The 15,916-nt window shown below is 37.4% G+C and overlaps 1 protein-coding gene across 1 annotated transcript in view; it reads left to right on the top strand.

Moving 5' to 3' along the window:
* LOC150098420 (prostaglandin E synthase 2-like) overlaps nt 1-15,916 on the top strand; it is an 81,368-nt gene that overhangs the window by 4,451 nt on the left and 61,001 nt on the right. Inside the window, exon 2 of the mRNA XM_090405581.1 lies at nt 14,650-14,862. Within this exon, the coding sequence (XP_090261707.1) occupies nt 14,650-14,862 (213 nt within the window). The remainder of the gene's footprint in view (nt 1-14,649; nt 14,863-15,916) is intronic.

Here is a 15,916-nt window from a genome sequence, read left to right as displayed (position 1 = left end):
AATAAGACTTCAATAGAGTGAGTGAATGGGCACATTTAATGTTGCAAACGGTAAGGTTTTAAAATTTGGTGGAGATATATTGTTAGAGGTGGAGGAAATAGATCTTGGGAGTGATGGTGGTTATGGATGCAAAATTTAGAGGACACATTGCCAAAATTGTGAGGACACTGACTTGTAGAAGTAAGGAGATTCTGATTCCATTGTATAAGGCCTTGATTAGGCCACATGTGGAGTACTGTGCACAGATTTGGTTACCTGGTTTTCAAGAGGATGAAGAGATGTTGGAAAGTGTTCAGAGGCAATTGACTAAATTAGTTTCTGATCTTTAGAATGTTGAATATGAGGAAAGGTGGAGAAGATGCAACTTAGAGTGCAGTGAATAAGAGAAAGAGGGGTAATATGTTGGTAAGGAGGATTGTTGTTATAGGATTAATGTTTAAGTGGTTTTTCATAAAATGGTGGGAGATTGGGGGAGAACAAGAGGTCATCCCTGGAAGCTGTATAAGGAGGGTGTCAACAAGGTAGTGAGAAGCAGGCTTTTTTGCATGCAGAGTTTGAATGATTGAAATGCCATACCTGAGAGAGTGGTGTCTGCAGAGAATTTGAATGTGTTTAAGGAAGGGGGCAATGAGCTGTGTGTATGACAAAGGACCTCCTAGATGAGTCTTTGACTCAATGGCATCTCAGGATAATAATAATAAAAATTATAAAAACAAAATTAATAATGAACCAATAGATATAAAAGAGGAATGAGACAAGTGTATAATATCCCCTATACTTTTCAATATGTACAGTGAAATGATGAAGAAATTGAACTGGGAATAAAAATAAATGGCAACAGAATTAACAATATTAGATTTGCTGATGATTTGGTGTTCATAGTGAAATCAAAAACAGAGTTACAAAATACAGATGAAATACTAATAAGAAGGAGTCAGATTTATGACTTAGTATTATATACAGTTAAAACAAAGTGTATGGCAATAAGCGAAAACAACAACAAAACACAAGAGTATTAGCATGATTCATTCAAAATGTGAAGGCTTATAATTATTTAGGAGTAATGACTAGAGCAGATGAAGCAACAATTATGGAAATAAAATCAAAAATATTTAAGACAAAAGAAGCATTTTGTAATAATAAATTACCAATGACCTCTGGAATAAATAAACAGACTAAAATAAGAATAATAAAATTGAATTATGGATGTGAGACATGGACATATACGAAATCCATAACCAGGAAATTATTATTATCCTAAGACCCCATGGAGTCAAAGACTCATCTAGGAGTTCTTTTTTTCATATACATAGCTCATCACACCTTTCCTTAAACACATTCAAATTCTCTACAGACACCACACTCTCAGGCATGCCATTCCTATCATTCACAACTCTGCATGCAAAAATGCCTACTTCTCATTACCTTGTTCACACCCTCCTTATACAGCTTCCCGGGATGACCTCTTGTTCTCCCCCAATCTTCCACAATTTTATGAAAACACACTTAAACATTGATCCAATAACAACAACCCACTCACCAAGTTATACGTCTATCATATCACCCCTCTTCCTTTTATCCACTAAACTGTAAATTGCATCTTCTCCACCTTTCCTTATATTCAACATTCTAGAGATCAGAAACTACCTTAGTCAATTGCCTCTTGACTTTTTCCAACATCTCTTCATCCTTTTGAAAAACCAGGTAACCAAATCTGTGCACAGTACTCCACATGTGGCCTAATCAAGACCTTATACGATGGAACCAGAATCTCCTTACTTCTACAAGTCGGTGTCCTCTGCATCATTCCCAGAATTTTCTGTGGTCTCCTCACAATTTTGGCAATATGTCCTCTAAATTTTACATCCTTAACCAATATCATGTTAAGGCTGAAGAAATTCAACAAGGTGGACCAATTATTTTCAAAGCCTTGGCTGATAGATTCATGCAGTACTTCAAAGAGAGAAAGATTCCAGAGGAATGGAAGACCTCAAAAACCATACTTCTTTTCAAAAAAGGGAACAAGGAAGACATAAAAAACCATTGTCTGATCTGTCTACTCTCTCACATATATAACATCATGAACAGAGTAATACTGAACAGAATCCAAAATACGCTCGAAGACAACTCCAGTAGAGAGCAGGCAGGATTCAGAAGAAGCTTCTCCACAATAGAACATATCCAGGTCATTTCACAACTAACAGAAAAATGCAGAGAATACTGAATCCCTCTGTTTCCTCTTTATTGATTTTAGAAAAGCATTTGATACCATAGAACACAATGCAGTCATCAGTGCCTTACTTGAAATAAATATGGAAATAAACAGGGACCCTACTTACATCCACATGATAAAAGAAATTAACAAAAATCAGACCACACAAATAACCCTATTTGATCAACCTATAAATATAGATATAAAGAGAGGAGTCTGCCAAGGCAATGTGATCTCCCCAAATCTATTTACCAGCACTTTAGAATACATTCTGAAAAAAAATAGACCTAAACGGAGGAATAAGCATAGGTGGTGAAAAATACAAATCCTTATGTTTGTCGATAATTTAGTACTGATATCCCACAACCCAAAAGACCTAGAAGAAATGGGTGAAAAATATAAACAAACAGCAGTAAGATTGGCTTAGAAATGAATCTAGAAAAAACAAAATGGATCAGAAACATCTACACAAGTGACAGGTGACTGTCACTTGTGTAGATATTTCTATAGGGATGTTATGTAGATGTTCTATAGAAATGTTGTATATTGATAACATCCCTGTAGAACAAGTTGATTCCTATAATTACTTAGGACAAACAATAAAAATGAATAACGATTTATCTGAAGAACTAGCAAAAAAATGAAAGCTGCATGGTTATCATTCAACAGCGTGCAATAGAACGCAGGATTTGTAACATCAGCAAAATGGAACACGGAACTAAGAAAGAGATCAGGCATAAAAGGTGTAACTGCAGTATATGAAAGCAAGATGAGTTGGGCAGGTCACATAGCCTGACTCAGGGATAAACAGATGGACATATAGAATATTCAACTGGCAACCAAGAATAAAGAGAAAACCAGGAAGACCACCTACAAGATGGGAAGATCCACTAGTGAAATCTATGGGTATAACATGGAAGAGAGAGGCTCAAGATTGAGATCGTTGGCGGCATCTTTGTGACCTGCACTCATGGAGAAATCCTGAGCGAAACATAGGTCCATCAAGGTAACCGCCATCACCCCCAAGATATTTTATTTTCTCCACATGCAACAGTATATCCCCACCAAGAGTAAATTCTTCATCTCACCGTTTTTGCCAAATTTGAGAACCTTACAGTTTGCAACATTCAATTGGCATTCCTATTTCTGTGCCCATTCACTCAGTCTGTTCAAGTCTTGTAAAGCCACAGCTCTGCTCTACTCCTCATAATTCATCCCAACATTGCATCATCTGCAAATAACAATATCCCCATTCAAGTCTTCTCCAATATCATTAATATACAGGTTAAAAAGCAATGAGCCTAAAACAGCCCCCTGAGGCACACCACCACTAGTGACTTTCCTCTTCTTGGGTATTGTTCTCTCATACACAACTTGCTGATACTTGTCAGATAGCCAATCCAGTGTTCTAGTCTAATATCCAACACTATCTGTTCTAATTTGTCAACTTATAATGTGGTATTCTATGAAAAGCCTTTGCAAAATCATTGCAAAAAAAATAGCAGGTTTTTGAGATGTGGTGCTGTAGGTGAGTTCTGAAGATCTCTTGGAAGGAGAAATAAAACTGATGAAGAGGCATTGAAGATAATGGGAACCAAAAGAGCACTCGTGGAAGACCTTATAAAGAGAAAATTCAAGATGGCAGGATATACGTTACGAGGATTAGCAGACACATCTCTGGAAATACTGGAGGGAAAATTAGATGGAAGATCTCCTTGTAGACCAAAAATATTTTGGCTTGATGTAAAGAAATGGATGCGTAACAAGCTATTATGAGATTAAAAGGATTGAGAGGAACCAACACTCTGACATACCATGATTGCTATTCTCCAAATTGGAAAAGCAAGAAGAAGAGTACAATTCAACTATAAAATGATGTTGGTAGTTGCTGCTCATGTTTCTGTAGATTTAGCAGAACTCTATTTCTGCTAAATGATAGAGGGCATAATGGATGCTAGTTCTCTTGAACAGTGCCCTTTGAAATATCTGAAGAGCAGAAACTGTCTATGGGACAGTGGCAGAAGAGAGTGTGAGAGAGAGAGAGAGAGAGAGGGCAGTCATAAATCAGCCAAACTGCTCTCCTCTGAATTACATCAAGAATTTTCAGAATGGTCTTAAATGCAACACTTCAAAATGTGAGCAGTTTTTCTAAGGTTGGGTGGATTTAAGATTTGTATATATACAGATTTGTAATTTATCACATTACAAATAATAAATTATCAAATTAATATGTTATTTACATTTACAATACTCTTTTTTTTCACATAACTGGGTTTTAGAAATAGTGTGACAGATGTGACATGTGAAATAAAATGCATATAATTTTTATGTTGTTACATTCTCATTCTCAGTTGCAGCAAGGGATTCAAAACGCTTCACTGGTGTCATATAGCACTTGATAAACACCTGCATGCAACAGTAAAGTTAGCTTGCTTTGGAAGGATCAGATAAAGAACTTTTTTTTTCTTTTTTTTTTTTTCTGTTGTTATATATACTACACAAACTAAAGTTATGGAGTGAATATATAATTTTCATTAACTGCTAGTGTGTGTGTGTGTGTGTGTGTGTGTGTGTGGAAACATTGCAACTGATGGGAATCCTGTGTTTCTGTGGATTCGTTACAGACTTCTTTCTCTTCAGAAACTACACACAAACTGTCATTACAAAATCCTTTTGTATTATCACTGTCATCCGAGCTGTTTTCCCATTTAAAGAAGGTACCGATGTATTTATCCATAGTTGAAATAGTAGGCCTACATAAACACAAAAATATTACACGATTTTCTTTGTGCTGCTTACAATCACGAGCTCTGATAAACATCTACTAATCTGCTGTTCTGTTGCTGGTTGCTGACTGTGTTGCCAACCAGAAAAGACAAAATATTGCTGCGAGTCTGTCAAAATTCCACTACACTACACTGCAATAACGTTTGCTTGTCAATCGCTGCAAGATAACGCATTACAGGAAGCTTCAAACCTCCCCGTCCCTTTCATCATGCATTTGTAATCAGGTGACTTGATATTGACTTTATATACACATTCAAAACTGTAACCAATTGTTGAATAATAACACAATAATGTAGGCATAACTACCGTAAAGGGAGAAAAGGCATGAAACAGAAAAATGTTCTGGGCCCGGGCACGATGCATAAAAAAAATTCCTGGTCTGGGTCCTGGAGGGCCCCGGCAGAATTTAACCACTGGATAGCTTATAGATTAATCTGTTTTCTTTACTAGTTCATGGTTAAACCTAGAGGTTTATAAACTGTAGGGAATGACTCTCCCTTCCTAGAAGGAACAGTTGATATCTGGGGGGGGGGGGTACACATTTTTATTATTATTATTATTCGTGACACCTCCAAGGAGTCCAAAGATTCATCGCGGGAGGACACCTACTGTACAACTCTCCGTCTCCACCACTACCACCAATCAACTACATCAGCACCATCTACTGCCCACCACCACAACAAGTATTTTTTGTCTGTAAATTGCATGTGTTCTGAAGGGCCAATTTGTCTGTATATGGGATGAAAAACCCGAGTTTCCAGGAGAAAAAACCCTGCTACCTCCATATGAGATTGGCTAACTCACCTTCAATTGAAAAAGTCCATATAAAGATTCCTCCTATTACAACGGGAATTGAACTCGGGCCTTTTCCAATCGAAGGGTGTAATGTACCGTCGTTCTTCCAATTGTGCTACGGAGGCACTTAGAACGCTTGGAGGGGAGGCGCTTGGAGCTTTTGGAATTTAAAATTTCCTAACAATGAATGTAATCAGTTTCAGCTACAAATCCTGCTCTGCAGTAGATAAGACTAATTGGATGGTTGTTTAAATTACATCAAAGCAACTAAGAATACAAGGTGAGAGTATTGTGTGTGTGTATATATGTGCACGCACATGTGCATGCATTTTGGCCAGTTTATTTTGCAGAATGAAAAATCCAAGATTCTAGGAGGAAATGCTGGTCACCTCAGTAACACCAGCTAATTTAACTTGAATTGAAAAGCTCTATATAAATGTTCCTCTTATACAACATAGAGCTTGAATCACTTGTTTCTAATTATTTTCATTGAAATCGGGGGGAGGGGGGAGGTATCAACTGCACATGAAGTACACAACTTCCCTTATATATGAACTTCCTTCTTCACTTTATGAGAAATATCTTGTGCGACTAATTATGAGAGAGAGAGAGTACTATCTTGGTTATAGCAATAGCTTGTTATTACTGATGTAGGTGGAATCTGAAAGTTCATACTGAGGTTGTAATAATTTTATAAGCAGATTCCAATAAATAAATAAAATGAACATATAAATCACTATGATATATATTCTGTCGTTGTTTTAATCTTTCTTATCTGAGAGATTTAACTGTGCGTTAATTCTGTTTATGCTGAAGTAAAGAGCAAATCATTATATTTTTGATGTCAGTTACTGTAATGGACTGCAGCAAGACTGAAAAGAAAATCTGAAGAGCTGTATGCCTTAAATAGTGAATCAACCAACCAAACAAATATAAACCACATTTAGTTTCACTAATTGTATGAATGGCAATAAGGAATGATTCTACTTAATTTGACAGTAAGCCACAAATTACCATTTTATGTGAATCCCATCACAAAAGATTTTAAACCTATTGTACATTTAGTATCATGGAGGGCTAAGATTTTTTTTGCTATTTTTTTCAAGTCACTTTATGCCTTCAGTAAGCAGTGTAGTTGTTTCACAGACAAGAAAACTCATCTAGCACCTAGCCTTTCACAAACAACCATGACACAGGGGGTGTAAAATGCACAGCTTAGTTGGTGAATAGATGAGCTCCACTCACCCAATCAGGCCAGCATGTGAGCATTATAAAATCTGAAAAGAAATTCCTATGAATCATCTTAAAATCTGATAAACCTAAGTAAGGTCAACTTAAATTTTCCAAGAGAAAACTCAGAGAAAGTTATGCTTAATAGGATGGCATCAGCTATAGTTCTATTAACAGGTCTTTTGCTATCATCACAAGTAACCTATTAAAAAGTTTAATCAGAAATTTTAGTAGGCTCTGTAATCTAACAGGGCCTACAAACTGAAAACTTAATCTGGTATCTGAGGCCTCAAAGTCGAATTTGAATGCTGAACATTAGGAAGTGGATTAGGCATCTTATCACTGATGTTTTGGAAGACTTCCCTATTTTACTCTTGATATAGGTGAGGAAACTCTGAAGACAATCTGTTGTATCCATTTTTAGTTAACAAGCAAAATACTTTTATTATATAGAAAATTTGTATAAAGTCTTAGATATAAATAATGCTAGTTTTTGACACATTTTGACAAAAACTACCTGAGTGTTTTAATCCATTTTTTCCCTCCATGATTCTGAATATAATGACAGAGATTATTATAGTTGTTTTCCTGGACCTGGAACTTCGTTCTAAATTTCCTTGGAACTATCTGTTAATTAAAAGAAATTATATCCTCTCGGTTATGTCCCATTTTTGAAAAGACATCTCTGATTACAAGTTTTTGTTGGCACAAGTGATTAGTTAGATTCTATGGGAAAGATTTCTTATTTTGCTGACCTGGTTGGCTGAGTGGTTAGCTTATCCACTATCCAGCCAAAATTCTGCTGTTTGAATCCTGCCATGGGCATGCGTGTTTGTGATTGTCTGTGAAAATACTAGTGGTGGTAGGCAGTAGATGCCGTTGGTGTAGATGATGTGGTGGTGACAGATTTGTAGAGCAGGTGTCCTCCCTCAATGAGTCTTTGGACTCCCTGGAGGTGTTACATAATAATTATTCCCAATTTTTTATGATAGGACTATCTATGCAGTAATTAATGAGTAGATTTTGATAAACAAGAAAATAAGGACATGGAGCTCATGGACAGTGAGGTGTCAAGGAAGGTTAGCTTGCTAATGATGGACAGAAGTTATCAGGACATGTGACATTGAAAGGTGTAATATTGATGTTATGATTGAATGCATTTGACTTCAACATGAAGCCACTCTTTATGTTATTTTGGAACCTGAAGAGTATTGCAGAATGTAATTGTTTCTCAGCTTCTAGTGGTTTTTGAGAATAGGTGTGGGTGATTCATGAAGGTGTTTTCAAGATTGGTTTGTGATTTTTTTTTTTTTTTATGCCTCCAATAGTTTTTTTTTAATTGGGTCATTGCCATTTTAACTTATGTTACTTTTTTTTCTTGATATATATTTTATCTTCAGACTACCGAGAAAATAACTTGGGAAGAAGGTGCTTTTATTTCTTGATAATTAATAAGCTCATAGCTTAGACCCTGAGCATTTCTCAGAATTCACAAAAGTGCATCCTGACTGATGGAATACTCGCCTTGACCTTGTCGATTTAATCAATAGATCAGCACAAATACTGATGCTGAACTACAAATGCTGGTGCTACTATTTCAGTTGGGCTTATAATATTGTCTTCATTACCAAAGAGAACTTATCTTATATTCCATGCATGAAATACTCATACGTTCTCATTGTACAACCAACAGTATTGACTATCTTTTGTTTTTATTAGTTATATTCAAATACCTTAATATTGGGAGAAGGAGGTTAGCAATAAAAGATATATATTTTTTTTTATATGGAAAAATATTAGGTAAAAAATTTAGAAATTCTTGAAGATAGTCCAAATTAGAATATGACATGATGCCATTGTACCTGAAAATGGACTATTTTCTAATACTAGATTTTAAGAATGTATAATCTTATATTATACTAGTGGTGGTAGGCAGTAGATGCCGTTGGTGTAGATGATGTGGTGGTGACAGATTTGTAGAGCAGATGTCCTCCCTCAATGAGTCTTTGGACTCCCTGGAGGTGTTACATAATAATTATTCCCAATTTTTTAGTAGTGTGTTAGTAGAGGATTTGACAAAATCGTACCAACCTGGTGCGACCATAAAGGATGTAACTTAGTCTGTTAGAGAGCAAAAGGAAAGGGTGAAAGAAATGATTGTTGTGGCAGGTACGAATGATTTGAAAGGAGATAAAATGGAAATGATAGAAGACCTGAGTGAATTGTTTGAGGTAGCAAAAGAAAAGAGTGAGAGAGTTAGAATGAGTAGTCTTTTGCCACGGTATGACAGTGAAATGTTTAAAAGGAGGGCCATAATTGCAAATGACTTTATGCTTGGGTTATGTATGACGAGTGGTGTGGAATTTGTGGATGTGTGGAGTGAGTTTGATGGGCGAAAGGATCTATATAAGATGGATGGCTTGCATTTGAATGGTTATGGTGTAAGAAGACTTGAGAAAGTGTTGCTGAATGTAGTGGATGTGCAAATTCAGGGAAACTAGATTTGTTAAGGGGGTGAGTAGATATACAGTCCTTAGGGAGGCAGTTGAATGTAAGAATGAATATAATATGCTAGAGCAAATAAAGACAACATACCAGAGTGGGATAGTTAATATAAGGCATCAAGGTAGGGTTGGGGCTAATGGGGGTCTTAAATTCATGTACACTAATACTAGGAGTATTAGGAACAAGAAGGAAGAGTTTTTGGCCATGGTTGGCACTTCCAGACCACAGGTTATTGGTATTAGTGAAACATGGCTGACTGTAGATGATATAGCTAGTGGGATTGAATGTGATGGGTATAGTGTGTTCAGGAATGACAGAGAGAATAAAATGGGGGGAGGAGTATTGTTGATAATAGCTGATGAGCTACAGCCGAGGAGAGTAGAAGTTGAATTGCAGGATAGAGAAACGAGCACATTTGAGGCCATTTGGTGTGAGATTGTGGCTAGCAGAACTAAATATACAATTGGGTGCTGCTATAGACCATGTGATGGAAAAGATGGTGGTGACAGTATGCACAAGCAAATAGAAGAAATGAGTGGAAGGAAGGTGATTATTATGGGAGATTTCAACTATGGTCGCATTGATTGGAGTGAGGAGAGGACACACGGGAGGAAGGAATTGGATTTTATGCGGTTATTAAGGGATAACTATCTGCGACAGCATGTAATGGAAAATACTAGGGGTCAGAGAGTGCTTGACCTAGTAATTACATCTGAGGATTTGGCTGTAACAAATATGACCACATTGCCACCAATCGGTGAGAGTGATCATAGGGTCTTGACTTGGGAGGTGGCTAAAGGTGTAGAATTTTCAATTAAGACAGGGTACGTGTGGAATTATCGGGCTGGAAAGTATGACAAACTTAGGAGTTTGATTGGCTCAGTGCCGTGGCATGTACAACTGCAAGGACTAGAAGTCGATAGTGCATGGGAGGTAGTTAAGAAGTGCTTGCATGAAGCAATGGCTGACTGTATACCTAGAGTCCGAATAATAAATCAAGTAGGGGTTAAATGGATGAATAACACCATTAAGCTTGAGCTGCAAAAAAAGAAACAACTATGGAGGGAATTTAAGGAGAACGGTGACCGGCAGGCACATGAACGGTATAAAGCGCAGGCCAGAAGGGTGACGAGTGTGGTAAGAAAAGCAAAAAAGGATTACGAAAGAACATTGGCCATGCAGGCTAAAGAGAATCCTAAACAGTTATTTAGATATGTAGCAAGTAAAAGGAAAAATGTACATGGCAGAATGATTTTAAAGAATGCCGCTGGTAGGGAGGTAACTGAATCAGTTGAGATAGCTGAGTTACTGAGTGAGCACTTTGCAAGAATATATCATCCAGGTGGTGACATTGTAGAAACGAATAAACCAGTAGATTATACGGGAATTGTGGTGAATGAAGTGGAGGTGAGTAGTCTATTGCATAACCTCAATGTCAATACATCTGTGGGATTGGATGGTATACCAGCTCGTGTAGTACGAGAAGCAGCTAAAGAATTGTCAGTACCCTTGACCATTTTGTTTAATTTGAGTCTCGGGTCTGGGTTAGTCCCGAGCGGGTGGAAGGAGGGAAAAATAGTTCCACTGCATAAAGGTGGTTCCAAGACGGCTGTTGTAAATTACCGACCGATTAGCATATCAGGAATCATTGTCAAGGTCTTAGAGAAATTAGTCAAGAAAAGAATACAGGATTGGATAGATGAAAATGGGATATTGTATGGGGGACAACATGGTTTTGTGAAGGGTAGATCATGCCTCAGTAACTTGCTCACGTTTTATAACACAGTGACGGCTGAACTGGATAGGGGTAATGGGTTTACAGTGATACTACTGGACCTTGCCAAGGACTTTGACAGGATACCACATGGAACCCTAATCAGTAAACTGGAGCAGATGGTGATAGATATAGGGTTGGTAAGATGGATAGGAGGGTGGTTGAAGGAGAGATACCAGAGAGTGGTTTATTCAGGAGTGGAGTCAAAAAGATGGCTTGTGACTAGTGGAGTGCTGCAGGGCTCTGTTCTTGGACCACTGCTTTTCAATTTGTTCATCAATGATATTGGAAAGGATTTGAGAGGAAGTGTTCACTTGTTTGCTGATGATTCAAAGTTTGGTAGAGCAATTGTGAGTGCACAGGATGTCAAAATTTTACAGGATGATTTGGATAGTTTGGAGGACGGCTAGGAAAAATGGATGTCAGTTTAATGTGGCAAAGTGTAAGGTTATGCACTTTGGGGTGAAAAGAAAAGCAGCAGTATGTCGCATTGGTGGAACCATACTCCAGGAGATTGATGAGGCCAGGGATTTGGGAGTGCTGGTGGATAGGGAGTTGAAGTTTAGGGGGCACATTACAAAAGTGACTAAAACAGCTCACCAAATCACTTGGCTTATGAAAAGTACTTTAACATGCAGAGACAAACAAGTTGTTGTTCCTCTGTATCGAGCCTTGATACAGAGGAACTGGACCCCATCTGGATTTTTGTGCCCAGTTATGGGCACCAGGGTTTCTTCGTGATGGGGAGGAAGTGGAGAGGGTCCAGAGACGAGTGACCAAGATGATAGCAGGTCTGTGGAATGAACCTTATGAGAATAGGTTGAGGATTTGTGGTTTGCAGAAATTGGACGATAGGCGAAGGAGGGGTGATATGATTGAGACATTCAAATTACTGAAGGGTTTTTATAAGATTGATCCAGAAGATATTTTTGAAAATATGACTGGTGGTGGGAGGACTAGGGGCCATGCATGGAAGCTGGGCAAGAGCGTGGTTGACAAGGGTGTTAGAGCTAGGTTTTTTACTTGAAGAGTGGTGAATGAGTGGAATAAGCTTCCAGAGTCTGTTGTGGGTGCTACGACCGTGAATGAGTTCAAGGCAAGATATGATAGATACTGTGTGAATGCTGAATAGTTGTTTCAGACATGATGTTAGGGCCTCCCTCGATGAATCTGTCGACTCCTTGGAGTTTCCCGGAACAATAATAATAATAATACGTATATCAAGAGAACTAGCATTGCCTGTGATGAAGTTGCTCAATCTAAGTCGCAGCTCTGGGGGTTCCAAGGGAGTGGAAAGAGGGTAAGATTTAGAAAATTTACTTAAATTTACTTAAATAAATAAAAGGGGCATAAAGGTGGCTCCAAGACAGAGGTAGCAAACTACAGACCAATTAATATATCAGGAGTGGTTGTTAAAGTATTGGAAAAGTTGGTGAAAGGTAAAATACAGCAGTGGGTGGAGAGATGCAATACTCTATAGTGGACAGCAAAGCTTTGTAAAGAGTAGGTCCTGTCTTAGTAACTTATTCACATTTTATAATAAAGTGACATCAGAATTGGATAAAGGTAATGACTACACCATGATACTGCTCAACTTTGCCAAGGCATTTGACAGAATACCACATGGAAAACTATTACAAAAACTGGAGTAAATGGAAATGGATATGAGGCTAGTAGCATGGATGGGGCTGACATACAGACACCAGGGGCAGAATGATGGTAACTAGTGGAGAACCTCGGGGATCAGTTCTAGGGCCACTGCTCTTTAACTTGTATATCAGTGACATAGAGAAAGATTTAAGAGAGGATATTCAGTTTGCTGATGCAAAACTGGGGAGAGCAATAGTTGATAAAGGTGGTGTAGATATCCTGCAGGATGATTTAAATAAATTGACATTGCAGGCAAAGGATAATGATTGTCAATTTAATGTTGCAAAATGTAAGATTATGTACTTTGGGTTGAAAAGGTTGCATATGGTGTATCGTATTGATGGTATTGGATCGCAGGAAATTGATGAGGCTAGGTACTTAGGGATAATGGTGGACAAAGAGTTGAATTTCAGAGGGCACATTGCAAAAGTTGGTAAAATAGCTCAAAGGATTACTTGGATGTTGAAAAATATGCTAACAAGTAAAGATAAGGAAGTTATCATCTCTCTTTATAAGGCTATGATTCAGCCACATCTTGACTACTGCACACAGATTTTGTTCGCCTGAATTTCTTGGAAACCAGGAGGTGGTAGAGGGGTATTCAGAGATGAATCCCCAAGATGGTGTCAGGTCTGTGGAATTCTCCCTACGAGGTAAGGTTGGAGATTTGTGGTTTACAAAGTTTAGTTTATAGGTGGAAAAGAGAGAACATGATAGAAATTTAAGATATTAAAGGGCTTTATAAATTGATGCAAGTGAAATTGTTTTATATATGACAAATAGTCAGAGAACTAAGGGCCATCCATGGATGTTTTCTAAGAGTGTGGTTAGTAAGGGTGTGCAGACCAGATTTTTTTATGTGAAGAGTGGAAGGAATTGCCAGAATTGGTTGCGAGTTCCCTGACGATGAATGGATTCAATGAGAGGTATGATGGGATTTGTGCATATAATAGTTAATTTTAATTTGAGTCTCTGGACTCCATGAGATGCTGTAAAATAATGATAACAATATTTTTAAACCATTGCCCATACAGTTGTAATTCATTCCTGAGTATCCCCCACCATTTGTTTCACCCCATGAGAAAGATGATAAGACTAACGCTTTGAATAATAGTATTAGTCTTATAATCTTCCTCATAAGACTAATGCTTTGAATAATAGGCTAATCTGTGCATCAGGAGTTCTGGTTAAAGTGCTAGAGAGGTTAGTGAGGTCCAAGATTCAGAATTGTGTTGACAACAACAGCATTTTCTTTGATGGATGACATGGGTTTTTTTGAAGGAAGATTATATTTTAGCAATCTACTCTTATTATGACAAGGTGACATGCATTGGACAAGGATGATGCATACATAGTAGTATATTTAGATTATACAAAGGCCTTTGATAGAATGCCAAATGATAATCTGGTAGCAAGTTTAGTAGTAGATTAGTGCACTGGATTGGAAATTGGCCATCTTGAGAGATATCAGCAAATTATGTATGGGAAGAGAATATCCCAGAAGAGGAAAATCACTAGTGATGTACCTTAAGTTTTTTTGGGAGGGTGGGAGGAGGGCATTGCTGTTTAACTTGCATTACATGTTTTCTTGAATATTCACTAATATTTATTTATTTATTTTGAACTATCAAATTTTATGCATCATGTCTCACTTTATTTCTTTGTTTCTTAAAGAGATTTATTATTTTTTTTTTAGGTTGATGGTGTCATTAAGGATCTCGGATTTAAATTAACCCTCTATCAGTACCAAACCTGTCCATTCTGTTGTAAAGTCCGTGCCTTTCTGGAATATTATGGCATTCCCTATGATATTGTAGAAGTAAACCCATTAACAAGACAACAGATTGGATTTTCTGAATATAAAAAAGTACCTGTACTTTTGGTTCATAATCACGAAAATGAATATAAGGTAATTTCATTAAATTCAGTAATACACTGTATCCCTGAATTAAGTTTAGTATTTTCAAGTCTAGACTTGAAAGAAAGACATGATGTCTTTCTTTTTTTTCTCCCCTTTTACTTAACTTTACTTTTCCCCAAAATATTATTATTATTATTATTATTATTAAGAGAGACCTCCATGGAGTCAGACTCATCAAGGGAGGCCACATACTACACACACACCAGCTATCATACTTATTCTTAAATTTATTCACACTGCTTGCACTCACAACATCCGAAGGCAATCCATTCCAATCATGCAGATTTTTCTCTCAGGTACCCTATGAGAGAAAAATCTAGCCCTCACACCCTTCTTGGTGGTCTTCATTCTCAGCTTCCAAGGATGCCCTCTCGTTCTTTCCCCCACCCTCCATAAATTAAAAAATTCCATCAGTTGAAATCTCGTATGATCCTTTCAGAAGTTTGTAAGTCTCAATCATATCACTCCTCTTTCTCCTGTTTGCTAGTGTGTGCACTCCACAAATTCTCAATCTGTCCTCATAATCAGTATTCCACAATCTTGATATCATTTTTAATTATCAATATATCAGAATCACAACGGAAACCAGGAGACCAGACCTGCACACAGTAGTCCAAGTGAGGTCTTATCAAGGCCTTGTAAATATGCAAAATAACATCCTTATCTTTACATGTGAACATTCATTTCAGATTGCAGTTATCTTTTGAGTTGTATTTGCAATCTTTGTTACATGGCTCCTGAACTTCAACTTCCTATCTATTAACACTCCAAGATCCCTATCCTAATCCCACCAATATAATACGACATCGGATATCTAATCATGCCGAAGTGAATGACTATACATTGACTCGCATTGAACTGACATCCATTTTCCCATGCCCACAATTCCAGCCTATTCAAATCATTCTGCAAGTACTGCATCATCAGCATTCCTGATTACCCTACCTATCTTTGCATCATCAGCAAATAGCTGTATGTCACTTGTCAAATCCTTCCCAACATCATTAATGTCCAGATTGAATAACAGTGGACCAAGCATTGA

The sequence above is a fragment of the Typopeltis vanoorti genome, chromosome 15 (assembly GCF_054136105.1).
Source record: "Typopeltis vanoorti isolate ZY-2024b chromosome 15, IOZ_Tvanoo_1.0, whole genome shotgun sequence".
NCBI lineage: Eukaryota > Metazoa > Arthropoda > Arachnida > Uropygi > Thelyphonidae > Typopeltis > Typopeltis vanoorti.
Note: the sequence above shows the minus strand (reverse complement) of the source record. Positions and strands in the feature narration are given on the sequence as shown.